The sequence below is a fragment of the Sus scrofa genome, chromosome 2 (assembly GCF_054392235.1).
Source record: "Sus scrofa isolate SSC_HxYL_T2T_F1_AM1 chromosome 2, Sscrofa_HxYL_maternal_Yorkshire_Landrace_v2.0, whole genome shotgun sequence".
NCBI classification, from domain to species: domain Eukaryota; kingdom Metazoa; phylum Chordata; class Mammalia; order Artiodactyla; family Suidae; genus Sus; species Sus scrofa.
This window is the reverse complement of record NC_139384.1, coordinates 83764209-83791149: the sequence shown is the minus strand read 5'-3', so window position 1 is coordinate 83791149 and position 26941 is coordinate 83764209. Positions and strand designations below refer to the sequence as shown.

Sequence of the window (26941 nt, the reverse complement as noted above, 5' to 3'; positions counted from 1 at the left end):
GGGGCAGGACCCAGCAAAGCACCCTCCACCCCGAGAAATCTCAAAGGATCTTCAGTCTTGGATCTCCAAGAAAGAAAACCTCTCCAAGACAGAAAACCTCAAAGGATCTTTCTCTCTTGGATCTCCAAGACAAGAAACAAGAGCAAGTAACGGAAAGCACTTGTCCAAGGTCACACAAACAGTCTCCAACCCAAACCCCGGGTGCAGTCTAGAAGCCACCCTGCAGCTATAGTGGGCTTTCAGCGCTCTTGAAACGACTAACTAGAAAAAAAGGAGGAGGTAAGACACAGAGAGAAGCGGTGACGAGCCAAGGTCACACAGCCGGATCCCCGCGGTCCCTGACAGCTCGGGCTGGGTTCGGCCACGAGAAGCGGGCCGGAGGCGCCCCGGGCCCGGGAGTCACGGTGACAGGCCCGCTCGGGGGCGTGCCCCAGCTTCCTGCGCCACCCCAGGGCCCCTGGTTGCCTCACCTTCTTGAGTCGCTCCATCAGGACGCTCTTGTTGCCACCCGTGTCCAGGTTCCGCTTCTTCAGCTCCGCCCGCAGATCGATCACCCGCAGATCGCTGAGCCGCCGCGTCCCGGCTTCTGAAGCGCCCGAGACGACACTGGCCGTGCCAGAACCCGAGTCACCGGACCCTGCCGGAGACTCCGCCATCCCGGGCACCCCGTCTCCGCCACCTACTCCTCACACCGCCGGCGGCAGTAGCGGCTCTGAACACAAAATGGCGCCGCCGGCGAGGAAAACGCACTCGCTTCCTCCCGCCCAGTTTTTCCGGCAGCGCATGCGTGCGGCCCCTACCGGGATTCTTAGCAGCAAGCACGCTAGCGCGTCGACCAAACGCACGTGACCCGGCACAACGCGCAGGCGCCGTAACTGCAGTACGCATGTGTGCCGGCTGATCGCGGCGGGAGGCCAGCAAAACGCAACACGCCTGCGCGCAGTTCCCCAAGTCTCTCACCACGCATGGGCAGACGCGACCGGGAGCGTCGAACCCGCGCCGGGTGCGCCTGCGCAGGAGCGAGGCGCGCCGGGGCGGCTGGAGCGGTTCCCTCGCAGGCGGCGCCATTTTGTGCTAGAAGCCGAGATAAATCCTGCCCGGTTCTGTGTGAAGTGGGCGGCGGAGCCAGGGTCCCTGGAATGGCGGAGGCTCTGTCAGGCCTAGGCGATTCGAGTGCGGCGGGCGCAGCCGCTCTGAGTTCCGCCTCGTCGGAGACCGGGACGCGGCGCCTCAGCGACCTGCGGGTGATTGATCTGCGGGCGGAGCTGAGGAAACGGAATCTGGACTCGAGCGGCAACAAGAGCGTTTTGATGGAGCGGCTCAAAAAGGTGGAGCCGGGGCCTTGGGGGTGGGCAGGAAGTGGGTTGGGGGACCCCGGCAGCCACGACGGTGGCGTCCTGGCCTCGGGGTCCGCCCCCGGCCCTGTCTGCGGCCTGCTTTGGGCCTGGCGCTCAGCGCTTCTCCCGGCTTCTCTCTGGCTCCGGCGGGAGCTCCAGGTTCGAAGTCTAGAGTCGCATCGGGGCGAGACTGGGGAAGCGAACGGGGGAAGTTTGGGGTGACGGGTGACATCGGCTAAGGCCTGTGTTTTCCGCATCATTCACTGTTTTTTAGGGATTTTTTTTTTGGTTGGTTTCATCCCAGTCTGCGAAAGTGGACGCGGAACCTTGAAATCCTCATTTCCTCCGCGGCGTGGGGACTGGGCCAAGGTCATTCGACCCGAGTGGGGAGGTGGGGATTTGAACCCAAGCCGTCTGATTCCCTGAGCCCGTGCGGGCCGCGCGGTTCTCCTTTGGGAAGATAGATGCTCCTTGATCCGTTATGGCCTAGAAGCCTTGAATGAACTGTTAAAGTAATCGTTCCGAAAAAAATCTTCCAAGAGAGAGAAAAAACGGCTTAGGGACCTTCCAGCACGGACTCGGGGACACAGCATGCAAAGGGAAGTGCAGTTAGCAATCGCGAGATAGAACATAGAGGGTTGGGGAGAGATCAGGCCCCTGCCAGGCCCAGGGGCCTGATCTTGGGCATGGAAGACATTTACTACCCCTTCTCGATCCTGTTTCTTTTTGTGTTCGAAGAGGAAAGTAATAGTTCTTCCGTGCTAGGATTAAGTAAGATGGCATGAAACAGGCTTGGCGTGTTGCCTAGCACATGTAAACACTCAGAGGTAGTAGGATCGCTGTTACAAGTCACTTTTCTTTCTGTGCCACCGTTTGATATTGGCAAGCGGCAGAGGGTGGTTCTAACCCCTGTCTTGAGGGGTTCTGAGGGATGCGTGTGAAGAGCAGTGAGTTTAAGTAAATGTTGGCGCCTTTCTGTTTCACCCTATGGTTTGCTTTATTCCTGTGGCTTCTTTCTTTGCCTTTTTGCAACCTAGAGACACTTGTCTTGGGTCTTCCGTGTAATCGCTAAGCCTTGCCACTTAATCCAACACCCCCCACCCCACCCCCAAGCCCTCCAGACGGTGCGGTTTGTGACTCATTCCACCCTCCTGCCTCCCAAACAACTGAGGATTGGGGGGTTATTTATTAATTGCTATTTAGAGGAAATGGGGATTATTTTCTATTATCTGGTTGAGAAGCTCAGGCTTGGGAGTGGTGAATTACTTCCCTTGAGTCAGTTGGGTCTAACTCAGAAAGCCTGTGTTTCTTTCAGTATGGATACTAACTTCCTTTACTCAGACAGGTTAGGCATTTGATTAAGATGTTTACCTGGAAAAGATGCAAGCAGGATGAGGGTTGAAGGCACCGCCCCCTGCCCCCCCATCCATGTCGTTAGTAGCCTCCAGGACCTCTTGTCAACAAAGCCAAACTGGGGGGGGGGGGGTATCCTTTTTCCCTTAGTCTACAAGCCTGCAATGCTGATAAGATGGCACTGAACCTTCCTGTCAGGCTGGTGGTTGAGACTGGTGTGTGACTTCAGAAATCTTCTGTCACTAGCATCTCTGAGGGGATAGATCCATCTTTCTTCCTTTTCCGTTTTCTAGGGATGTGCTCAAATTACAAAAATACTATGAGTGTACACACCTATCTGCCACTCTGCCCAAGCAAATCTGGGAGTACTGATGTTTTTCTCTTCTACGTCTATCATCTAGTTTTTCGTTCCTTTGTTTTTTTTTTTTTTTTTTTTTTTTTAGGAAGGGCAAAAGAGGGAAAGGTGGGGGAACACACAAACTGTAATTTGCTGAGGCCCAAAAGAATCAGTCATAGCCTATAGTCCCCCCTAGGGATGATGCTATAAACACTACACCCAGAGATACACTGAGGGTCAAACTGGTACATCTGTCTGAGGTAGTTCTTGTACCAGAATCTTGGTGTTCCAGAATCTTCTTTCCCCAGGAAGAGGGTGAGGAACTTTCTGTTTGTGCTTTCCTTGATCCCAGGAGATAACTCAGTCTTCTGGTTCTGGCTTCAGAGAAAAGGGAGAGATTTTCTTTGTTTCTGGTAGAGAGTAGGTATGGAGCCCCCTAGCCCCATTCTAAATTTAGACTGGGAGACTCCCGAGAATCTTTGAAGCTGTTTACAAATAGTCTTTGAAATGGGTTTAAACAGAACTATTGTTCACAGGATAGTCTGGTAGAGAAAGGGTTAACAAAATATAAATGTGAAACTCGGTATCTCAGGATGTCAGCATTGACAAGTTCAGTTTTATTTTTTTTTTCTCCAGAGTGCCTCCTTGGTGCCTGGCACAGTGCTGAGCATGAGTGGGGGCTGTTCAAGTAAACAGTGGGCTTTTGGAGTGGGAGGTGAGACTTGCCTAGAGAGCCTTATAATTCTGTATCTGATGAAACAGGTCCCCTAGTGGCTGAGAGTGAGACCTTTGGAGTCAGTCATAAATATGTGTGATAGGATGAGGTAGTACATGTCACATCCCATCCCAGGCCACACACAGCAGGAAATCAGCCAGTGAGTGTTAGTATTCTGTCCTGACGGTGCTGAGTACAGGCATGGCAGGGAGAGGGGGTCAGGGAGGGTCAGACAGCACATTGTTGAGTGAAGTCATACATAATTGGAGAGTGTGCCTTTTCCTTTCTGAGTTCTTTTGGGCCTAGGAACAAGATGAATCAGACTGTGGTGATAATATTAAATAAAAGCCTAAGGTTTGGTGAGTGCTTGCTTTATGTGCATAATGAGAATTCTTGGAGTTCACTCATGTCTCATCGGGTTAAGGATCTGGTGTTGTCACTGCTGTGTGGCTCTGGTTAACTTCTGTGGTGCAGGTTCCATCCCTGGCCCAGGAACTTTGTATGTTATGGGCACGGCCTAAAAAAGTAAAAGAATTTTCACAACAGCCTTCCAGAGTAAAGACTTTGCTTAATTAGTCCCGTTTTCCCAGTAAAAGAGAAACTCAGAGCTACTAAGTAAACCCGCCTAAGATCTGGTAGGTCAGAGACCTTAGGCCAACATAGACTGGGCGAGAAAAGGACCATTCCAGATCAGCTTCTGTGAAAGTCAAATCTGGATGCTGCCTTTTTGGATGAACTTTTCTTTTGTCTTCCCTTTAGGCAATTGAAGATGAAGGGGGTAATCCTGATGAAATTGAAATTACCTCTGAAGGAAATAAGAAGACATCAAAGAGATCCAATAAAGGTATTGCAGATTTTATAAGCATTGCTAATGTTAGGAGTTTATTTGAAAAATCTGACTTTCTTTGCTAATGTGCCTCTGGACTGCCCTGATTTAAAAAGGACCTTGAAAGGTTTGCAGTTTCTTTCAAGATCCCTACACTATATTTTATCTCCATTGTACTTGGAAATTCAGAAGATGGAAGGGTTGTTTACACCTCTACTCATTTTCCTCTGTAGTTTTCTCAGCAGCCCTTGCTTATCTAGACCCTTAACCTTCTTTTAAAGTCAAGAGTATTTAGGATGGGAGTTCCCGTTGTGGCTCAGTGGTTAACGAATCTGACTAGGAACCATGAGGTTGCGGGTTCGATCCCTGGCCTTGCTCAGTGGGTTAAGGATGTGGCATTGCCCTGAGCTGTGGTGTAGGTCACAGACGCTGCTCAGATCTGGTGGCTATAGCTGTGGTGTCAGCCGGTGGCTACAGCTCTGATTGGATCCCTAGCCTGGGAACCTCCATATGCTGCGGGAGCGGTCCTAGAAAAGGCAAAAAGACCAAAAAAAAAAAAAAGTATTACTTAAGTCTCTGACCAGTCTGACTTGTAGAAGATAACCTTGCTTTTAAATACCACCTGGTCAAAACAGAGTGAGTTGTCACTTTATAGACATTGCTCTCAGAAGCTGCCTGCCACATCAAAGCAAGATTCTACATGGCGTTCGTTAATGACCCTCACCATCTGCCCCATCTTCCCTTCCCACTTCTTCCCCAACCACTTTCCTCTGTTACATTTATCTTTTACCGGGTACTAAACACATGACTTACTTTCTTAGCCCTCTGGGCCTTAGCTTGTACGTTCCCACTCTTCCCCATCTGTCTGCATTCAAGTACTAGTTCATCAAGAACAGCTTCTCAGCCCACCAGTAGCGCCTTTTCTCTCCTTAGGTCCTTTACACTGCCTTAGCTTGGGTTTTAATGCTTATGTCCTCCTACTTTGTGTCATAATTAGATTGTTGAGGACAAGGGTTGCATCTTTCTTGTCTTTCTTCATACTTAGGATTTACTCATTGAGTTACTAATTGAATTCAGTGCCATTCAGCTACTGTTTTTAGAAAGAATCAGCTAAAACCAGGCATTTGGGTTCTTCTGAAAGTTTTCTTGGTAATGGGAGAACTTTTTATTGCTCAGGCCCCAAAACAAAATGAAATACTTTCACCCGGCCAGTGGTGAAGAATTGGGCGTGAAATATCTAAGAGGCAGGCACCAGTGTTGACTGCACCATGCAGTATGGAAGCTCTGGGAGAACGGCAGTCAGTGACCTCACTTTGGAATAAAGTCAGTTCTGTGGATCATAGTACATCATGCATTTTTGGCCTTGCCCAAATAAATGTTTTTGCCAAGGCAAAGAGTACTGAAAAATCAACAGAGAAAGGCAGTCATGGAGAGAGAAAAATAGATCCTGTGGATCTCCTTTTTCATTTTCCTATTAAAAAAGGAAAGGTTTAAATGGTTTTTAGAAATACTAATGCGCACTAAGTAAAATGTTGAAATTCCTTCCTTTCTATTCAGGAGGCAACCCATTATTAAAAGCATGGCCGTATTTTCCCAGGTTTGTTTGTGTGTATGCGGTTTCTGAAAATACATGCAGAAAGAAAGATGTGCACACACCTGTGTACATTTGTTCTTTAAAAAAAAAAATCAGTTCTACTTACACAGTATTCTCTAATGTGCCTTTTTCACTTATCCTGTTAAGGACGTTTTTCCATAGTGCTGAAAATAAAAAGACCTCATTGACAGCTGAGTAGTCATTCATACTATTATACTACAGTTGAGCTCTTAAATCTCCTTGTTATTAGACTGGGGTTTGTTCCAGTTTTCACTTGGCATTTCTAGTTTTCAGTTCGGCCATGAACCAGAGATATCTTTGCTAAAGGCATATAATTTTGTTAACTTATTAGAAGTAAAATTCTGGAGTCAAAAGATTTGTACCTTTTATTTTAGAAATAGCTAACAGGAGTTCCCTGGTGGTTCAGTGGGTTAAGGATCCAGTGTTGTTGCTGCTGTGGCTTGGGTTCAATCCCTGGCCTGGGAAATTCCGAGTGCTATGGGTTTAGCCAAAAAAAAAAAAAGCCCTACTAACAAATTGCTTTCCTAGAGGCTGTAGTGGTTAACATTATGGGGGGGTGGCTATTTTTTTAAAATTCACACTTAACACGATATTTTTCTTTTTTAATGTTGCTTCATATATGTAAAAAAATTTCATTGTATTTATCTGAATTTTCCACAGGTAAAGCTTCCATTTAATATTTATTCACAGATTAGATTATTTCTGATAATTGACCATCTCTGTTTTCTGAACTGCCTTTTCATGTCCTTTGCCTATTTTTCTGCCTAGTTGTTGTCTTTTGAAGGCTCGCTCTCTATACAGTGTCACACTTAATTTTTCCCAGTCTGTCATTTGACGTAACTAGTTTGTGGTGTTTTGGTCACTAAAGTTGTAATCTTTTAATACAGGCAGGTCAGTCAATCTATTCTATATGGTTTCTAGACTTGTGTGTGTGTGTCTTTTTACGGCTGCAACTGCCCGGAGTTCCCTTGTGGAGCAATGGGTTAAGGATCTGGCATTGTCACTGCAGTGCTTCGGGTAGCTGCTGTGGCTTGGGTTCTATCCTTGGCCTGGGAATTTCCACATGCCATGGGAGCAGTCAAAAAAAAATTTTTTAATTAAAAATTAAAAAGTATAAAAAGTCCCTATGACCAACTCCCCAAATCCAGGTGCTGCTTCAGCCTCCTAAAGGTCATCATGTTAGGAATCTGGAAAGTATATTTCTAGCCAGTTGAAAAGCTCACAGTATACATTAAATATGGACCCACTAAAAATTATGGCGTCATCTGTGTAGCTTATTGTGGCTGTTCTTTACATAAATAGTATTGTGGAGTTCCTATTGTGGCTCAGTGGTAAAAAAAAAAACCTGACTAGGGAGTTCCCATCATGGTGCAGTAGAAACGAATCCGATTAAGAACGATGAGGTTGCGGGTTCAACCCCTGGCCTCGCTCAGTGGGTTAAGGATCTGGCGTTGCTGTGAGCTGTGGTGTAGGTTGCAGAGGTGGCTCAGATCTGGTGTTGCTGTGGCTCTGGCGTAGGACAGCAGCAGCAGCTCCGATTCAACCCCTAGCCTGGGAACCTCCATATTGCCATGGGTGAGACCCTAAAAAGACAAGAGACAAAAAAAAAACCACTCTGACTAGTATCCACGAGGGCACCAGTTCAGTCCCTGGCCTCACTCAGTAGGTTAAGGATCCAGCATTGCTGTGAGCTGTGGTGTAAGTCACAGGCGCTGCTTGGATCTGGTGTTGCTGTGGCTGTGGTGTAGGCTGGCAGCTGTAGTTCCAGTTCAACTCCTGGCCTGGGAACTTCCCTGTGCCCTAAAAAATAGCTAATAAATAAATGGTATTATATTATCGAGTGGGTCATTCTACTTTGGCTTTGTCTTTTTTTTTTTTTTTTTAGTGGCTGCTTTTGCGGCACATGGAAGTTCCCAGGCTAGGGGTAGAATCAGAGCTGCAGCTACTGGCCTACACCACAGTCACAGCAACTCGGATCCTTAAACCACTGAGCGAGGCCAGGAGTTGAACCCACATCCTCATAGGTACTAGTCTGGTTCCTTACTGCTGAGCCACAATGGGAACTCCCTGTTTTGCTTGCTCTAGCATTTTATTTAAAACAGAACCATTCAGGAGTCCCTGTCGTGGCACAGTGGAAACAAATCTGACTAGGAACCACGAGGTTGCCAGTTCGATCCCTGGCCTCGCTCAGTGGGTTAAGGATCCAGTATTGTCGTGAGCTATGGTGGAGGTTGCAGACGCAGCTCAGATCTGATGTGGCTGTGGCGTAGCCCGGCAGCTGAATCTCCGATTAGACCCCTAGTCTGGGAACCTCCATATGTCATGGTGAGGTCCTAAAAAAGGCAAAAAAAAAAAAAAAGCCATTCAATATAAACTCAATTGGGAGTTCCTGCTGTGGCACAGCGGGATTGACAGTATCTTGGGAGTGCTGAGATACAGATTTGATTCCCCAGCCTGGCCCAGCACAGTGGGTAAAGGATCTGGCGTTGCCACAGCTGCAGCTTAGGTCACAACTGTAACTGAGGTCTGATCCCTGGCCCATGAATTCCATATGCCATGGGGCAGCCAAAAAAGAAAAAAGGAAGAAAAACCTCTTTTGTGTCTGGTTTCTTATGCTTGGTCTAATTCTGTTCTGCAGTTTTACAGTACATTTTGGTATTTGAGAGGGCAAGCCTATAAGTTATACTGAATTATTTACAACTATGTTATTAGATTTTATCAAGAAAAGAAGGAGTTCCCTTTGTGGCTCAGCGGTTAATGAACTCGACTAGGATCCTGAGGATGCAGGTTTGATCCCTGGCCTCACTCAGTGGACTGTGATGTAGGTCACAGACATGGCTCAGGTCCTGCATTGCTGTGGCTGTGGTGTAGGCCAGCAGCTGTAGCTCAGATTAGATCCCTAGCAGGTGCGGCCCTAAAAAGCAAAAAAAAAGGTTTTTTTCCTGACTAGTTTGAACAGACCCAAAATGGTTTGAAATCTGATTGTTTAATCAGAATCCTAGAAATCAAACCTCAAGTAATCTCCTCCAGAGTAGTTTTACAGACCAATACTTTGTATAGCAGAATCTTTTTTTTTTTTTTTAATAGGTCTGCATCCACGACATGAAAGTTCCCAAGCTAGGGGTCGAATGGGAGCCCTAGCCTCGGCCACACCAGATCTAAGCCTCATTCTGTGACCCACGCCAAAGCTTGTGGCAACACCAGATCCTTAACCCCACTGAGTGAGGCCAGGGATCTAACCTGCATCCTTGTGGATACTAGTTGGGTTCTTAACCTGATGAGCCATTATGGGAACTCCAAAAATCTTTTAAAGTAATTATCAGCAAAGTAATTTAATTGAAAAAGCAGAGTCTGCATGTTTGTTTTTTAAGCTGTTGCTTGATCCTGTGCTGCTGGGTTGTTTTTCTTTTACCGTAATTTTTTTTTAAATAATCATCAGATACATTTTAACAACTGGCAAAATTTTGAACAGATTCTTCACAAGATAAGATATATAAGTGGCTGATAACCTCATCAAAAAATGCTCAACTTGGAGTTCCTGTTGTGGCACAGCAAAAAAGAATCTGACTTGTATCCATGGTGGGGATATAGATTCAATCCTTGGCCTCGCTCAGTGGGTTAAGGATCCAGTGCTGCCGTGAATTGTGGTGTAGGTCGCAGATGCGGCTCAGATCTGGCGTTGCTGTGGCTGGGGTGTAAGCCTTCAGCCATAGCTCCGATTTGACCCCTACCCCTGGGAACTTCCATATACCCCGGGTGTGGCCGTAAAAAGCAAACAAAAAAGCACTCAACATCATTAGCTATCAAGTAGATGAAAATTAAAATGATTATTAATACTGGAAAACTATTGAAAGAACAAAGATTGGAATTCCCTTGCAGTGCAGCAGGTTGGGGATCCGGCATGTCACTGCAGAGTCACTGATGTGGCATGGGTTCTGTCCCTGACCCGGGAATTTCCACATGCCGCAATTGAGCTCCCTCCCCCCCCAAAGGTGCAAAGATAAAAACAAACTCCCATATACCGCTATAGAGTAAGTAAAATTAGACAACTATTTTGGGGAAAGATTTGGCACATACTTCAAAAATTAAAAATTCAGGAGTTCCCATCGTGGCGCAGTAGTTAACGAATCCGACTAGGAACCAAGAGGTTGTGGGTTCGGTTCCTGGCCTTGCTCAGTGGGTTAACGATCCGGCGTTGCCGTGAGCTGCGGTGTAGCTCGGATCCCGAGTTGCTGTGCCTCTGGCGTAGGCCTGCAGCTACAGCTCCGATTAGACCCCTAGCCTGGGAACCTCCACATGCTGCGGGAGCAGCCCAAGAAATAGCAAAAAGACGAAAAAATAAAAAAATTAAAATTCACCCAAGTACAACCCAATTATTTTACTCATGTGTCTTTAGCCAAAATAAATGAATGCATAGATCCACACAGAAACATGAATGTACAGCTTATCTTTTCTTAGGAGACATAATTTCTTGGTTGGTTTTTTTTTTTTCCTTCCTTTTTTTTTTTTTTTTTTTCTTTTTAGGGCCGCACATGCAGCATATGGAGATTCCCAGGCTAGGGGTCTAATTGGAGCTACAGCTGCCAGCAGCCTACGCTGTGGCTCACGGCAATGCCAGATCCTTAACCCACTGAGCAAGGCCAGGGATCAGACCCACAACTTATGGTTCCTAGTCGGATTTGTTTCCACTGTGCCACTGCAGGAACTGCATGGAGACATAATTTCTTACTTAGGAAAGATGCAAGAATAATACAAGAAATTCTCCTATATCCATGTGAGAATCCAGATCACCTAGATGTTAGCATTTTATTGCGTTTACTTTGTCCTTTTCTTTTCCCCCTCCCTCACCCCTTCCTCCCTCTGTTTCTCTCTCTTCCTCTCCATATATGTGTGTACATGTATTTTTTTCTCCTGAACTGTTGAGAATAAGTTGCAGGCATGTGCCCCTTTGCCCCTGTATACTTCAGTATTTCCTAAAAGCAAGGACATAGAACTTCTTACCAAAATCAAGAAGTTAATATTGAAATGTTGATGTAATATTAAGTCTAACCTTAAACCTCATTTAGATTTAGTCATTTGTTTCCAGTAGTATTTTTCATAACTCATAAGGCAAAAAAAAAATCTAGAGTCATGCATTGCCTTCAGGTGTCATGTCTCTTTGGTTTCCTTTAGTCTGCAACAGTTCCTAAGACTTTCTTTATATTTGTGACCATTACTACTAATTTTTTTTTTTAATTTTAGTCCTGCACTCAGAGCATATGGAAGTTCCCAGGCTAGGAGTCAAATCGGAGCTGTAGCTGCCAGCCTGTGTCACAGTCCCAAGGCCAGATCCAAGCAGAGTCTGCGACCTACATCATAGCTGCACCATTGCCAGATCCTTAACCCACTGTACCACAGTGGGAACTCCTAGAAGAGGTTTTTTTTTTTATTTATTTATTTATTTATTTTTATGGCTGCACCTGTGTCATACAGAAGTTCCCAGGCTACGGGTCAAATCATAGCTGCAGCTAAAGCCTGTGCCACAGCCACGGCAACACCAGATCCAAGCCATATCTGTGACCTGTGCTGCAATTTGTGGCAATGCCTAATCCTTAACCCACTGAGTGAAGCTAGGGCTTGAATCCAAATCCTCACAGAGGTAACATTGGGTCCTTCACCCTCTGAGCTACAGCTGGGACTCCTAGAAGAGATTTTGAAATGGAGGAAAACATATGACAGTATATGATAGCCCAAGGGCCAACCAAGTGGTATTATGAAAGGCTCTTTTACTTTTCTTTTTTGCTTTATGTTTTATGTCGTCGTCTCTGAGGGAAAATAATGTTCCACATTTCTTATCTAAAGAGCAGTACATTTGTATGAGATACTCTTTACCTCACAATCAAAGCCACTTAAAAAGAGTGGGCCTGAAAAAGGTCTGGTCTGCCTCTTATTAAGAATCCATTTCCAGCTCCTCATGCTCCCATAGCTAGTTGGTAAGAACAGAACCTCTTCTACTTGGCAATGGTAGAGGGCACTGCCTTATCCAGAAAGGCCTTACCATTCTGAAATTATGGTGTTCCTAAACTGGGAAGTGCCACGGGTGTTTTAGGTGTCTTATTGTAGGGCCTATGAACATGAAAGTTGTCACTCCTGGAAAATGCATATTGTTGATCTCATGCTCTAAATTATTCTTCCAGGGCGCAAACCAGAAGAAGAGGGTGTGGAAGATAATGGGCTAGAGGAAAATTCTGGGGATGGACAGGTATATGTGTGTGGTCTTATCAGTGCATCAGTTGGGTATGTGGATCCATGACAGTCATCTGATGGTTGTATTTTGTTTTGTCACAGGAGGATGTTGAGACCAGTTTAGAGAACTTGCAGGATATTGACATGATGGATATCAGTGTGTTGGATGAAGCAGAAATCGATAATGGAAGCGTTGCAGATTGTGTGGAAGACGAAGATGCTGATAATCTCCCAGAGTCCCTGTCTGATAGTAGAGAGCTAGTCGAAGGAGAAATGAAAGAGCTTCCTGAGCAGCTTCAAGAACATGCTGTAGGTAACTCGGCAGAGTCTCTAGAATGTACCCTGAATGCAATAACTCCTCAAATATCTTAACAGATAATAAGTCCAATATTAATGCCAGTTCAGTAGAATAGTGCTTTAATCCACAAACATGTGAAAGTCAGATGATTCTGAAAAACATACTTTGCTTCGTTGAAAGATGGTATCTTGTGAGATACACAGGTGTGTGCTATCTATTTGTCTAAGGCATCATTAAACCTTTTAAAGATACTGTTCTAGACCTTCCTGTTATAGGAGATTGCTCTGTGGTGTAATAGCTGGGATGCCTTCAGAATACCAAAGCAGAGGTTGAAAGTTGTTCTTTTTCTTTTGTTGGTCCTCTTAGCCAATCTTTAATACTAAGCTTTGATGTTGTATTTATTTTACTTTATTTTGCTTTTTAGGGCTGCACCCGCGGCATATGGAGGTTCCTAGGCTAGGGGTCGAATTGGAGCTGTAGCCCCTGGCCTACGCCAGAGCCACAGCAACACGGGATCCAAGCCACGTCTGCAACCTACACCACAGCTCACAGCAATGCCACATCCTTAACCCACTGAGCAAGAGCAGGGATCGAACCCGCAACCTCATGGTTCCTAGTCAGATTCGTTAACCACTGCGCCATGACGGGAACTCCATACTTAATTCTATTTGCTAGGTATTAGGTATTATTTAATAACAGCATGATATATAGATGCTGATAATTCCGTTTTTCATAACATTGAGAAGTAAAAAGGTAAATAAATATCTCTAGGCCACATACAGCTTATGTGAGAATAAGAATTAAAGATCAAGCTAATTCCAGAGCCCATGTACTTAACTCATACACTTCATTGTCTTGGTGGTATTAATTTACTAGATTACCTCATTCTGTGAGGGTGAATGTTTGTTAGGTAGACAGAAAAGGCAATGAGAAATAGAAGCCATGAGGTGTCTTTGTGGGAATTCCTAGGAATTGGTCCCTGGCAGGTGCCTTGTTTTCGTAGTACTCTTCAGATCTTTTGCAGAGTGTCTCCTGAGTCGTCCTCGGGGAGAGAAAGCCCTGTTCTCTCCCAGTCCACCCACGCCTGCCATTCCTGGGAACTTGTTTACATTTTCTTTTAGAACTGCTCTTCAGTATCCCTAGAGACAGCAGACTATGGTCTTTGAATGGGCGGCGGCAAGGGGTGGGTGATTTTGAGAAATGACCAAAGAGTCATTTTGATACAGATAGGGTATTTTGTTTTTTTAATTTTTTTTTGGTGAGTCTTATTCATTGGCTTCCTATAAAGGAGTACCAAAAATACAAGAGCAGTGACGGTCTTTCTTATGGGCTTATTTTTTCTTAAGGCTGTTTTATTCCCTCTGATAGAAAATATTACATTCATCAAAAGCCTGGAAGCTCCTAAATGTCTATCAGTGATGGTTAAATAACTATGAATTGGTGGAAGCAGCAGTTTAAAGAGTTAATGGCATTGACTAGAGGTCTGCCACTTAACTTGCTTTGTGACCCTGGGCAAGTTACTTAACCTCTCTGGGCCTCCTTTGTGAAAAATAATAGGTTTAGAGAGTTCTAAATAGGTGAATGTTTATTGCTGGCTTAGCACAAAAGTCATTAAGCTGGCCAAAGATTTATTGGAACACAGCCATACCTATTTGTAACAACTGTCTTTGGCCAATTTCTGGGTATAACAGCTGAGTAGAGTAGTCATGACAGAGACCATCTGGCATACAAAGCCTAAAATATTTATTATCTGGCCTTTGACAGAAAGTTTGCTGACCCCAGCTTAGAGCAGTATCTTGCCTAAAGCAAGCATCGTAGAGTTACTGCTGCTATTAATGTAACATCGATTACTATTTCCAGTAATGGTTATTGCTTCTGTATAACCATCTCAGTGAACTAAGCGTATCTACATGTGCTAAAATAATCACTAAGACAGAAGTGAAAATAAGGGAGGGTACAGGATAATGTAGACAGAAAAAGAGGAGGTGGTCATTGACATGAGTGTGTGCCCACACAAGCATGCATTGAATGGGTTGCATCAAGGGAAGGAAGGGGTGGTACAAAGCAGCTTTCTAGTCAAATAAAGGTAATAACAGTACATGCTCATTATGAAACATTTTAAAAATATTTCCCCTCCCTAAAAAAATAAATGAATAAACCAATATTCAGGGCTTTATATAGCAAACTGTAAATTATGTTGGATCACAAGGATCTTATGAAACCCCTTTCTATGTTTGGGAAATCCCTCACCTTATTGGGCATAGCCCACCTCTTAGAATAGTAGTGTACCATACTGGTTATTCTTCCTCTGCAGGTGGGGCAATGATTGGTCACCTGTGCTTTACCAGTCCTGTGCTCCTCTCTCCACACTCCAGTTGATACTAGGAGGCAGGCTTCTTGGAGATGCCTTTCCACTCTGGGCCTTAGCTGCCCCGGGGCAACAGTCCCAGCATCAGTAGCATCCAGGCTTCAGGAAGTTGTGGCTACAGAAATCCAAGAATCCACGCTGCAGCTTGATTCTAGACATTGTTCCTTGAAGAGCAGCCTCCAAACTTGGTGTTCCAGTTTACCTAGAGAGTCTGTGTACTACTCCATTAGAAATCTCTCTCTCTTTTTTTTTTTTGCTTAGTTTAGTCTTGTGTTTTTCTTGCTTGTCTTGCCTCTTGAAACCTACACTGATACCATTTTAATGGGTTTCCTAGTTTGTCTGCAGTTATGTTGTTTATGTACATTTCTTTAGTTGAGGTGGAATCATCTTTTTTTTTTTCATTTTTTTGTATTACTCAAATGAATTTATCACATCTGTAGTTGTATAATAATCATAACAATCTGATTTCACAGGATTTCCATCCCACAGCCCAAGCACATCCCCCCACCCCCCAAACTGTCTCCTCCGGAGACCATAAGTTTTTCAATATCTGTGAGTGGAATCATCTTATAATGCTGTTTTGATTCCTTGTTGCACTGTTTAGGATTTCATCATAAGTGACCTTTCATGGCTGTAACTTTTCATTGAACAGATGTACTATTAGGTTACCTTATTATTAATGTAATAAATTGTATTCTCCCTTTACAGATAGAGGACAAAGAAACTATAAACAATTTAGATACTTCATCATCTGACTTCACTATATTACAGGTAAATTGTCATATGTCTCAATAACTTTAGAGTCAAAGGTTAGACAACAGTTTCTGAAAACCGCTTCAGATATTGTATGGCTGTCCCAGCTAAAAGACACAGCAAGGTTTGTTTCCTTTGTCGCCATCTCAAGAGGGGGTTCTTCTTTCCTCTTTCCCCATACATATGTGCCTGTTGAAAAGGGCTCATCGTCTTGGCTTCCCCCCCTACAGCTGAGAGGAGGGCATGTTGGGGGAACTCTTGTTAATTTGATTGCTGGGAGAAAGACAGCCTGGCAGGTCTGTTCTGGATGGCATCCTCTGCAGAAAGACTATTAGGTGAGACATGAGACAGCAGTAGGGCGCTCCGTCCCCAGGAGAGATGAATGGGGCACAGATGAGAATGCAGGGGCAGGGGGTAGCAGTAGGGTGGGGGTGGGCAGATTACTGAAATCACAGCTGGGAAAGATAGATTATCAGATTCTAGTTCTGCCTTTGGGAAGTTTTTCTCAGTGCACAGATTTCTTTTGATGACCATCACCTTGACTGTTTGACTACCATCTGTGTAAAAATTAAATCTTAGATGAGAACAAATGAGATGTGGACTGACTTTCAGGTATGATTTGCATAAATGTGGACCTTGAATTTCCTTTGAATTTTTTTTTTTTTTTTTTTTTTTTGTTCGGCATATGTAGACATAAACTGTCAGAATAAAGTGTAGCTAATTTTCAATAGAAGGTTTTATGAGGAGATGGAAATACAGTCAACTTACGTCAGTCCTTGTTTTTGTTTTAATGATGTCACCTATCACTTATGCTGCTTAATTAGAAGTCAGCTTTCAGACAAGATCTTCATTTGCTTCTGCCGGGCAGGGGCAGTTTGTTATTAGTGAGCCAGAACCACAACCTCCAGGAGGGTACAAATCTCAAGAACTCTTGGTGAAACCCAGTTCACCTTTAGGGCTGATGTCTTTCTGCAGCTGCAGAGTGACACAGTGCATTCCTGCTTCAGGGGAAAGGAGGAGCAGATCTGTCATTTTCTCCAGTGTCTTTCTAGGTCAGATGCTCCTCTGGTAAATGGGCTAATAGCCCCTCTCAGAGACAAATAGGGAGCGTATATGTGATTCTCTCTAGGGAAAGTTAGGAGAGAATTGTTTTGCCTAAAGTGATCAGTTCCTTCAGTATGAAATCTTCAATTCCCAGCATAAAATGAAAAAAAAAAAAATACAGATAAACGATTAGAAAAGTGCTTTCCAGAATGTCAGGTTAGTGCCCAGTGGAAGGTACCCACCATTCACAGTCATTCAGTGGGTATATATCCTAAGCAGCTGTGATAGGTCAGGTACATGAGAAGAAAGGATGGCCTTCATCCTCATAAGACCCACCCTCCCTGCTTACACAGAGCATTGAGAAGAGGCCTGGACTGATGCACAGACTCCCAGTCACATAGCCTTTCCTCAAATCTTAGGACTGCTGTGTGTCCTTGAGCAAGTTTGTCATCCACTCTGTGCCTATCTCTTAACTTTTGAACAGGAGGGTGATACTAATGGTACCAACCTGCTAGGGCTATGTGATGATTGATTACTATATGTGCATGTAAGGTGCTTAAATTAGTGCCTGGGGCCTAGTCAGTGCTTGGCTGGAATTTCAGAATAATGTATAGAGGGGATATAGGTGCCAGGGACCACATGCTGAGAGAAAGTTCCTTCCTTGAGTGGAGCAGTTGCTGGAGCCGTTAGGGCAAACCTTCCTGTGAAGAGGTGGCCCCTGAGCTAGATGATGAGGAATTGCCAGGGGTCTGTGGGGTTTCAATGGAACCGTTGGGGGTGGAAGGTAGAAATGGGAACAGTAAAGCCAAACACTGCTGTAGGCTAGGAATAGCAGTGGTGTGGATTGACTGGGCTAGCTAAGAAAGGTTCAGGGATATTTAGGAATAAGCTGGCTTGGAGGGTGTTGGATGGAAGACCTAAGGGAGGCGGCATGTGTAATCTTGCAGGGGGCTCGATTGACCAGGTGGGTGGGGGGTGGTACGACCAGGCTAAATAAGAACCGGGGTCAGGCCACCTGTGCCTTCGGTCAGTCTTTCAAATGTTTAGAAACTGACGCTACATTAATTAAGTAAAAAAATGATTATCTGATCTGTATCAGCATTCTATCAGACCCTAAGAATAGAAAAATGAAAATACTACTCTTCATGCATGTAAGAGTTTAGTTTAGAGGGATGACAAGCATGTGATGGGTTCATCAACATTAAAAGTGATAATATTACCAGACATTGGCAAACAAGAATACCAGGCCCATTGAGAGCAGCCTGGGATGTAGGGCTTGGGGCTCAGGTGAATGAAATAGAATGCCAGCTGTGTGAGCTCTTTCTGGGAATAAGCAGATCTGCTACCTGTTGTAGTTGTGAGGTTCCTAGTCTGTGTTTTTAAAATTCCCTCTTAGTGGAGTTCTCATCATGGCTCAGTGGTTAGTGAATCTGACTAGGAACCATGAGGTTGTGGGTTCAATCCCTGACCTGGCTCAGATCCTGGTTAAGGATCTGGTGTTGCCGTGAGCTGTAGTGTAGGTCGCAGACGTGGCTCGGATCCCGTGTTGCTGTGGCTCTGGTGTAGGCTGGCGACTACAGCTCTGATTAGACCCCTAGCCTGGGAACCTCCATATGCCACAGGTGCGGCCCTAGAGAAGACAGACAAAAAAATCCCCTCCTAGTTATTGTAGTTTTGGATGTTAATAAATTCTAGGTTCCATCCATCTGGCACAGTCTTATTTATGTTTTTTGTTGCAGGAAATTGAAGAGCCATCCTTGGAGCCAGGTACTGTTAAATGAAAAACTTACCAACGGGGGCTTGGAACCATTCTAGTTTTCCACCTTCTCTAATTTGAATTCTTTAATTTTAAAAAAGTTACCTTACTGTAGTATACATTGTTCTGAAGGTTTACGATCCAAAACATACCAGGATCATAGAGATTGGAAACCCAGCCATATCACCAGATCTGTGAAAGTGGCTACCTTCTCATTTTGCAAAATGTATTGGTGAGATAAAACTGTCTCATGCCTTTTTAAGTGTACATGGCCTGAAACTTAAGTAGAGAGAGTTTGCATGCCTCTCGAGCTAATACCTCTGTACTCCACAAAACAGATCTTGTGATATTGGGCAGTATCTTAACTTTGTGGTTTATAATTCAGGCAGTGCAGGCAGTGATAGGGAGATACATTTTAAAACATTGAGACGTTACTGGATTCCAGAAGAGGAAAGAGTTTCTTCATGAGAATTGCAAAACAAATACTATTCACTTTCTGGACTGCAAATATCTCAGAGCACCGATGGAAGAGTTTCTGGTTGTCATGTTGGACTGTTCTGTTAAAAGAATTGCAAAGAAATTTGGAAATTGAGCTGTTCAGTGAATGGTGATACATTCAGTTAAGCAACTTGGACTTTGGAAGCTAAATTTGGAAGAGTCATATATAAACGACGACAGAATGAAGACTGTCAAGAATCAGCCAGAAGGTTTTGGGGGTTAAATCTCTGGGATGCTTTTCTCTTCCATGTAGCGTAGAGGCTTACTCTAGCAGTCGGTTGGAGCGCAGGTAGTGTAACCAGTGTAAGTTTGTGTACCCGCGGGTTTTCCAATCTCTGTGTAGCTAGCAGTTCTCTTCGTGTTAGTGTGGCAGCCGTGCCAGTTCCGCATTTGTGATTGCTTTATTTCCCTGGTAATTAAACCTTGTGCCATTCTATTCCTGTTAAATCCGTAGAAAATGAGAAAATACTCGACATTTTGGGGGAAACTTGTAAATCTGAGCCAGTAAAAGAAGAAGGTTCCGAGCTGGAGCAGCCATTTGCACAGGATACAAGTAGCGTGGGGCCAGACAGAAAGCTTGCGGAGGAAGAGGACCTTTTTGGCAGCGCCCATCCGGAGGAGGGTGATTTAGATTTGGCCAGCGAGTCAACAGCACAAGCTCAGTCGAGCAAGGCAGACACCCTGTTAGCGGTAGTGAAAAGGGAGCCCGTGGAGCAGACAGGCGATGGCGAGAGGACGGACTGTGAGCCTGTAGGGCTAGAGAAGCCAGTTGAGCAGAGTAGTAAAGCCTCAGAGCACGCGGAAGCCTGTAGCGAGGAGGCCGCGGAAGCGCCCCCGGAAGCCTCAAGCCCAGAGCCCAGGGATAGCAAAGAAGACGTGAAGAAGTTTGCTTTTGAAGCTTGTAATGAAGTCCCTCCGGCTCCTAAAGAGTCCTCAGCCAGTGAGGGCGCTGATCAGAAAATGAGGTTTGTTTTTTCTCAGTTTTAGACCAGACGCTATCTCCTTTTCATTGGTCGTTTAATGACACACATAAGCTGTTTTTTCTGCAATTGGCCAGCCAGACTGATGCAATTGTAGTTTACTTCTAAAGAATGTTTTATTTCTCTTTGTTTATTTTAAACTGATTACATAATCTTTTTTCTTTTCTCAACCTATCATGGTTGTTTTCTTTAATTCTTCCTAATTATCTTTAGCCCAGCAGAATTAATTAACTCCTTTGGGTCTGAAATCTTATGGTTAGGTCAGATTTCCAATACATGTTTGTCGGGGTATCATTTTTTCAGAACTAAATTTCGGGTAGGTATGCAACCTCAGCACGTATTTTATAATTTTGAGTTCGTTTCCTGTCTGCTTCTTCCTGCTGGAGTGACATTGTCTTTTGTCTCTAGTTCTGTCGAAGATGACTCGGATCCAAAAAGGCTTTCCAAGGAGGAAAAGGGTAGGTCCTCACACAGCACCTTCCCCAGGATCGTGTTTGGCCTCATGGGCAGGGAGCTTGGTTCTAGTCCATCGTACATTGTGTTTTTGCCTCACCTTACCCTGTGAGCCCGTCATGAAGCCTTTTTCCACTCTGTTCCCTGATCTTCACTCTGCAGGTTCTGGGTTGCAGGGCAGAGTTGACACATTGATTTGATGTAGAGACTTGATTTTGCCAGAGTGCTTTGAGTTCATCCTTCCTGATTGACCCTCTTATTCGTAAACTCCTTGGCCTTGCAGGAGAAACACTTGCAGATGGAGCAAATGCTTTGAGACTCAGATGTCCTGGGGTTCCCTGATATTTCAGATTTATCAACACCATATCCCTTTATTAAATCACTGGTTGAGAAGAAGTTTTGCTGGTTCTTATTTCTCTTTAATCAATGTTTAAAAAGAACCAAAACCAGGGGTTGTACTCTGCAAGAAATAGAAATGCCTAAGGTGATTCTACACAGCTAATGCCTGTCTTAACATTCCAAAGTCGTCTCACTGTGTCAGGTAGTGCCATGTGGTGACTAAAGGTCCCTCTTATGGGCCTAGCAGCCCCCAACTTGCCGTAGTTAGTAGCATTGCTCTTTTTCCCATCAGGCTACTGTGCGGCTCCAAAGGTCTCGTGAGGACAGCAGGCCTGGCCCCTCACTCCAGCCAGCCTTGAGTGCAGTTGGCATCTGGGACAAGTCAGGGAGAGTGTCTGGTTTGGAGTGACTTTAGGCTTTTTTAAGACTTAGGATTTTGTGGGTATCCTGTTTTTGACGAGAATTTTCTTTTGAAATAGGTCGTAGCAGTTGTGGTAGAAATTTCTGGGTCAGTGGACTTTCTTCTACCACCAGAGCTACAGATTTGAAGAATCTTTTCAGCAAATATGGAAAGGTAAGACCAGGGCAAGTATTTTTTTTTAAGTCCATACGGATGATTGTCCCTGCTTAGTAAATAAGAACCTTGAGTGACAATGTGCCATTGTTGAGCTCACATTTGCTCATGGCCTGAGGAGGGTCTGCCCCCTCACCCAATCCCAGGCTACTACTTCCGATTTGATAACTTCCAGAATCCGTTTCTCTGGTTTCAGACCTTAAACCCAGGGGAGGCTTGGGAGGGCTGCAGGGGTCGGAGCATAGGTCAGGGTGGGAAGATGCTGTTAGCATTTTCCTGAGATGGTAGTGATTATAGAACCGGAGTGAAGCCATAGATAAGCATTCCTAACAAGCTGTGGAGCCAGATTGATGTGAGCAAATACAGGCCCCAGCTCTGCTGTTGACAGCTTTGTGGCCAGGGCATGTTGCCTCCTCTGTGGACCTGGTCTCTACACTGTGAGCCTTCAGAGTTGGTGCCTCTTTAACGATGGTGTGTGTAGTTGTAGCAGAGCTTCTGGTGGCCCTGGGCGGGCCCCTCTGCCCACCTGCTCCCACCCCTAGCCAGCTAGCTCAGGCTGCTTCTGCTCTGTCACACCTGCCTCTTCCCCTCTTCAGTCTCGGAGGGGTGGCCGTGCTGCCGGGTGCCCGCTGCTGTTCCCCATGTGTTGCCTTTTCTTCCTCTTTCTCATTTCCCCTTCCTCCCCGTGCCTCCTGGACTTGCCTCCACATAAATGGGCCCATGGTCTTTGTCTCTCAGTCAGCTTTTCCCAAGTGAGACTTAGCCAGCACAGGCCCCTCTTCATATTAACGGTTTAGCAGTGATAATAGAGAAAACCATCATCATACCTTGGTTGTTGATGTTCAGGAACTAACAAGGGAAAGTAAACGTGACATGTTTCTCAAAATAACTCACGACTCCCTGGACCTCAGTAATGCAGGTGGGACCCTTTTCCTTTTTTGATTCTGCTGTGGTCCTCAGAGCAGATGGATGCCCTCAGCAGGGAAATGTCAGCCTGTAGCCTGCGGTGTCTTGGGTGCACTGCAGGATTAGTGTGGCTGGAATAGGGGACCAGACCACTCTGAAATCTTCCTCTGGGGCCAAGACTCCATGTGGCACAGTGCGGATGAATGCTGGCTATGGCCACTGGTCCCATGGGACCTCTCCTGAACTGCATTGCCTTCTGCCAGAAAAGGGCACACCTCACTTCAGCCTGCTGCGGTTGTTGGGAGAATTAAGTAGCATTTAAAGATCTATGTGTAGTGCCTGAAACATCGCCTTGAATTTTGTTTTTGTTAATGATAGAGTAGGCTCTGCTCTTCAGATCTCTCTTTATAAACCTATTATCTTGATCTACTTCTATAGATGTTTTCCTACTTTACCGCCCACCTAGTTGATTCCATATTCTGAATCATTTCTTTACAAGTTTTTCCTTTCTTTCTTTCTTCCCTCCTTCCTTCCTTCCTTTTTTTATAGCTATAGCTGTGGACTATACCACAGCTTGCAGCAATACCAGATCCTTAACCCACTGAACAAGACCAGGATCAAACCCACATCCTCAGAGACACTATGTTGAGTTCTTAACTCACTGATCCACAACGGGAACTCTACATGTTTTAGACAGTATTATAGGCAGATTGGTACGACTGTGCCTTCCGCTTCGCTTTCCTCTCTTCTCCACGCTGTCATCCTGCTTCCTTAGAGAAACAGCCAGGACGAAGAAGGAGCAGCCAGACACTAGCATTACCCTCTCCAGTCCTCAACCTGCCACTTGTTGGGCACCTGTTCTTGGTGTCTCCCCCCACAGGCCCTCATCCCAGTCAGAGGGAAGCAGTATGAACCACAGTGTTGGGGTCTGTGTCTGACCCTTATTTGTGTGCTTTCCTCCGAGGTGGTGGGCGCCAAGGTTGTGACAAATGCCCGGAGTCCTGGAGCTCGCTGCTACGGCTTTGTTACAATGTCCACAGCAGAAGAGGCCACAAAATGCATTAACCACCTGCACAAAACAGAGCTCCATGGGAAGATGATCTCAGTGGAAAAAGTAAGGGGCCGTTTTCTTCCAGGGATGTGATCATGTAGGAAATAAGGTAATACTTCCACCTGATTCTCTTTTTCAGGCGAAAAATGAACCTGTTGGGAAGAAAACATCTGACAAAAGAGAAGGGGAGGGGAAGAAAGAAAAGTCCAACAATGCTGACAGGTATTACTCTTCCCAAGGGGATTGTGGTCGAGATGACCCTTTTCTTCATTTCATATCCTTCATGTTCTCCACAGATGGAGAAGGCTGTGAGGGCCTTGTCCCCTTTGCTTTTTTACATTTGTTGGAGGAAGATTTCACCACCAGTCTTGGGAGACAGTTTCCTTACTCTCGTCCCTCTTGCAGGGCTTCTTGTTTTCCGTCTTGTTGATGCCTCAGAGACAGCCTCCTCAGCACTTGTTGCTCATTGCAAGAGTCCTGTCATCATCACTGGCTTGTTTCCCTAAATATCTAACACACTTCTATGTCTGGGGTGTTATTTATAGATCTGCAAACCTTAAGAGAGAAGATAAAATCGACAGAAAAGATGATGCTAAAAAGAGTGAAGATGGAAGTGGAGAAAAGAGTAAAGAGCAGGATGATCAGAAACCTGGCCCTTCAGAGCGTTCTCGAACCACAAAATCAGGTAGCTGACCAGTGGGTGCAGATTTCGCCTTGTGTTCTGTTCTTGGCTGATGATGTGCTTAGTTGACAATACAAAGTACATTCATTTTCCATGGAGGTGAATGTTTTTTCTCATTTGGAAGCATTACTTCTTAACCTTATTCCTTTCTTCTTGTAGGAAGTCGAGGAACTGAGCGGACTGTAGTGATGGATAAATCTAAAGGTGTGCCTGTTATTAGTGTCAAAACATCAGGATCCAAAGAGAGAGTGAGTGGTTTATTTTCCACCAGGGCAATTAGCACTTACTTCCTTTATCCTTTATCTTTTATTTCTATTTTAATGTGTGTTTTAGAGGATTCTTGACCTTAATTTGAGAAGAGTTGTTAACCTTTTCAAAATGTAGAAAATTTTTTGGCCACACCCACAGCATGTAGAAGTTCCCAGACCAGGGGTTGAACCCAAGCCACAGCAGTGACAGCACTGGATCCTTATCTCCCTGTACCACCTGGGAACTCCAAACATGTAGAATTTTTTAATTGAAAAATGAGAACGTTTAAAAGCGTTCCTTCGTTAATTTGTCCTGATAAAAAAAATTGTTACTTTTTTTTTTAACTCATTTTTAAATTCTATTATGGGAGTGGTTGGCTCTTTTTTTTCACCTGATCAGGAAACACCAGTCCATTTTCATTTCCTGCCCTAAACATTTCAGTAGCCCTTGCTCTTACATTCATAAACCCACTGTGACCCACCTAGCTTTTTCCAGCCTGCCTCTAGGCCGTCTCCACTTCATTCAGTCCACGTTCTCTCTCCTTGCAGATATTCCACAGAACGTGGAATCCACACAATACTGGTCTTGGTTTCTTACCACATCACTCTGCCTGCCGTTAGGGTCATGGACAGCTTTTGACATTCATACATTCAACTTTTGACAGCCTTACAACTTTGATAGATGTGGGTCCAGGTCCTACCTCCATTCCAAGATCCACTCTTGGCCCACTGGACTCAGCACACAGTTGTAGTCACAGCTAAGATTGGCTCTGGTGATGCCATGAGACTATACAGCCAGGTCAGTTGGGGAAAGACACAGACAGTGTCTGGAGGGAACTCTGCAGGCTGCCTGTGTTCTCTCCCTCTGGTGATGCTCCCACAGCAGTGAGAGTGCACTGCCAATGGAGGCCTTTTAGCACCTTAGCTCCCAGGGTTTTTACTGGGGGCTTATCACATAGGCACCCTCTCCAGGCAAGTACCAACTGTCCTAACTCCCAGAGGGAGAGTAGGTGTTGGGCATAAACCATGGTTTGCATGGTCTCGGCACAGTGAACCACCCTTGCCAGTTGACTGGGGACACCCTGCATGCCATGATCCCCATCAAACAGTTATAGACTGACATTTCCATTATAGAAGTTTACATGTCGGTCTGCCTGTGTTTGTGCAAATGTTCTACTGTGTTAACATGAGCATTTTCCCCTTATTTTATTGAAAGTGATTATAAAATGATAAAACAGACTTGTGGATTTGAGAGCCAAGATGGGTAGATTTCAAAAAATAATGCAGCTGGCACAATAAGGACTCCTCAAATGTGCCAGAAGTGGCCACAGTTGGGCATCGCTGCATGCTTAATATTATAAGTGTTTTGGGGAGTTCCCATCGTGGCTCAGCAGAAATTAATCTGAATGATATCCGTGAGGATGCAGGTTTGATCCCTGGCCTTGCTCATTGGGTTAAGGATCTGGTGTTGCCATGAGCTGTGGTGTAGGTCACAGACATGGCTCGGTCCCAAGTTGCTGTGGGTGTGGCTGTGGCCACCAGCTACAGCTCTGATTGGACCCCTAACTTGGAAACCTCCATGTGCTGTGGGTACGGCCCTAAAAAAGACAAAAAGAAGTGTTAGGATGCAGGAGACAAAGTGGCAAAAATTTTTTTATCCTAAGAAAAACTTTCTGGGAAAAATACTCATTTCCATTTTGATTATTGAAAGTACTCAGTAGGTCTTTATTTTAGCGTTAAATGGTGATGACAGTCTGTGACCTTGAATTATGATAAGTAAACATGAAGTTTCTTAGGGGAGAACACTTTGTTACCTGATTGTTTCATGTAACGTTAATCTTCATTTCTGATCTTCACTGCTTAGACCTGAATGCACACCTGATTCTTCTTGTATCATTTCTCCCTGAACTTCTCAATGTTTCTTGATGAACCAGGTTTCCAAGAGCCAGGATCGCAAATCTGCTAGTAGAGAGAAGCGGTCTGTTGTGTCCTTTGATAAAGTCAAAGAGCCAAGGAAGTCAAGAGACTCAGAGTCCCGTAGGTAAGTAAGGATCCAGGAATGTTGGGTGTTGCCCTAGACTGCTGGTAACTCTTTCCTGGGAGGATATTTTCCAAGCTCCCCGTGGGTGGAATATTGCTTTAAACCTCTTCTCCTTAGGCTTTTAGTTCATAGATTTTGTGTGCACTGGTTTTCTTCCTGTGGCTTTTTTCAGTGATTTTTCTCATGCGCATAAGCCACCTCTTTCTGAAGATGCTGAGAGGTAGCAATGGCAGGGAGATGGAATGCCTTCTTAGAGCAGGAGTGCTAGTTAACAGAACACCCCAGATTTGCTCTAGAAGCTGTGAAAAGGAAAAAACTGTGGGACAGACCCAGTGAGAGAACTGAGATTCTCATCCTTAAATATTTAAGTCCAGGGTCCTCATAATTTTTTAAAAATAAAGAGAAATGGTATCAATCATATCCTGTCAAAAATTTTTAAGCTATACTTTATAAGATTTGCAGCGTCTTGGGAGCACTGGGACACCGGTTCGATCCCTAGCCCAGCACAATGGGTTAAGGATCCGATGTCGCCACAGCTGTGG

At 44.9% G+C, this 26941-nt stretch overlaps 2 protein-coding genes across 7 annotated transcripts in view; one reads left to right on the top strand and one right to left on the bottom strand.

The window, feature by feature from the left end:
- The window catches only part of SAFB2 (scaffold attachment factor B2), a 34795-nt gene extending 34014 nt beyond the window's left edge, over window positions 1-781 (bottom strand). For all 3 annotated transcript variants that reach the window (XM_021084025.2, XM_085013160.1, XM_021084026.2), the window contains exon 1: window positions 471-781. In XM_021084025.2, coding sequence (XP_020939684.1) covers window positions 471-656 — 186 coding nt within the window. In that variant the 5' untranslated portion in view covers window positions 657-781. The remainder of the gene's footprint in view (window positions 1-470) is intronic.
- A 245-nt stretch (window positions 782-1026) lies between these two features.
- The window catches only part of SAFB (scaffold attachment factor B), a 33688-nt gene continuing 7773 nt past the window's right edge, over window positions 1027-26941 (top strand). For 2 of the 4 annotated variants that reach the window (XM_021084024.2, XM_021084023.2), the window contains exons 1-14: window positions 1027-1328; window positions 4502-4586; window positions 12360-12424; window positions 12511-12717; window positions 15783-15845; window positions 18611-18638; window positions 19580-20090; window positions 20514-20563; window positions 21377-21471; window positions 23342-23491; window positions 23568-23650; window positions 23974-24113; window positions 24270-24358; window positions 26293-26399. In XM_021084024.2, the coding sequence (XP_020939683.2) occupies window positions 1140-1328; window positions 4502-4586; window positions 12360-12424; window positions 12511-12717; window positions 15783-15845; window positions 18611-18638; window positions 19580-20090; window positions 20514-20563; window positions 21377-21471; window positions 23342-23491; window positions 23568-23650; window positions 23974-24113; window positions 24270-24358; window positions 26293-26399 (1862 nt within the window). In that variant the 5' untranslated portion in view covers window positions 1027-1139. The remainder of the gene's footprint in view (window positions 1329-4501; window positions 4587-12359; window positions 12425-12510; window positions 12718-15782; window positions 15846-18610; window positions 18639-19579; window positions 20091-20513; window positions 20564-21376; window positions 21472-23341; window positions 23492-23567; window positions 23651-23973; window positions 24114-24269; window positions 24359-26292; window positions 26400-26941) is intronic. The other 2 variants (XM_085013159.1, XM_085013158.1) reach the window with 1 other exon arrangement.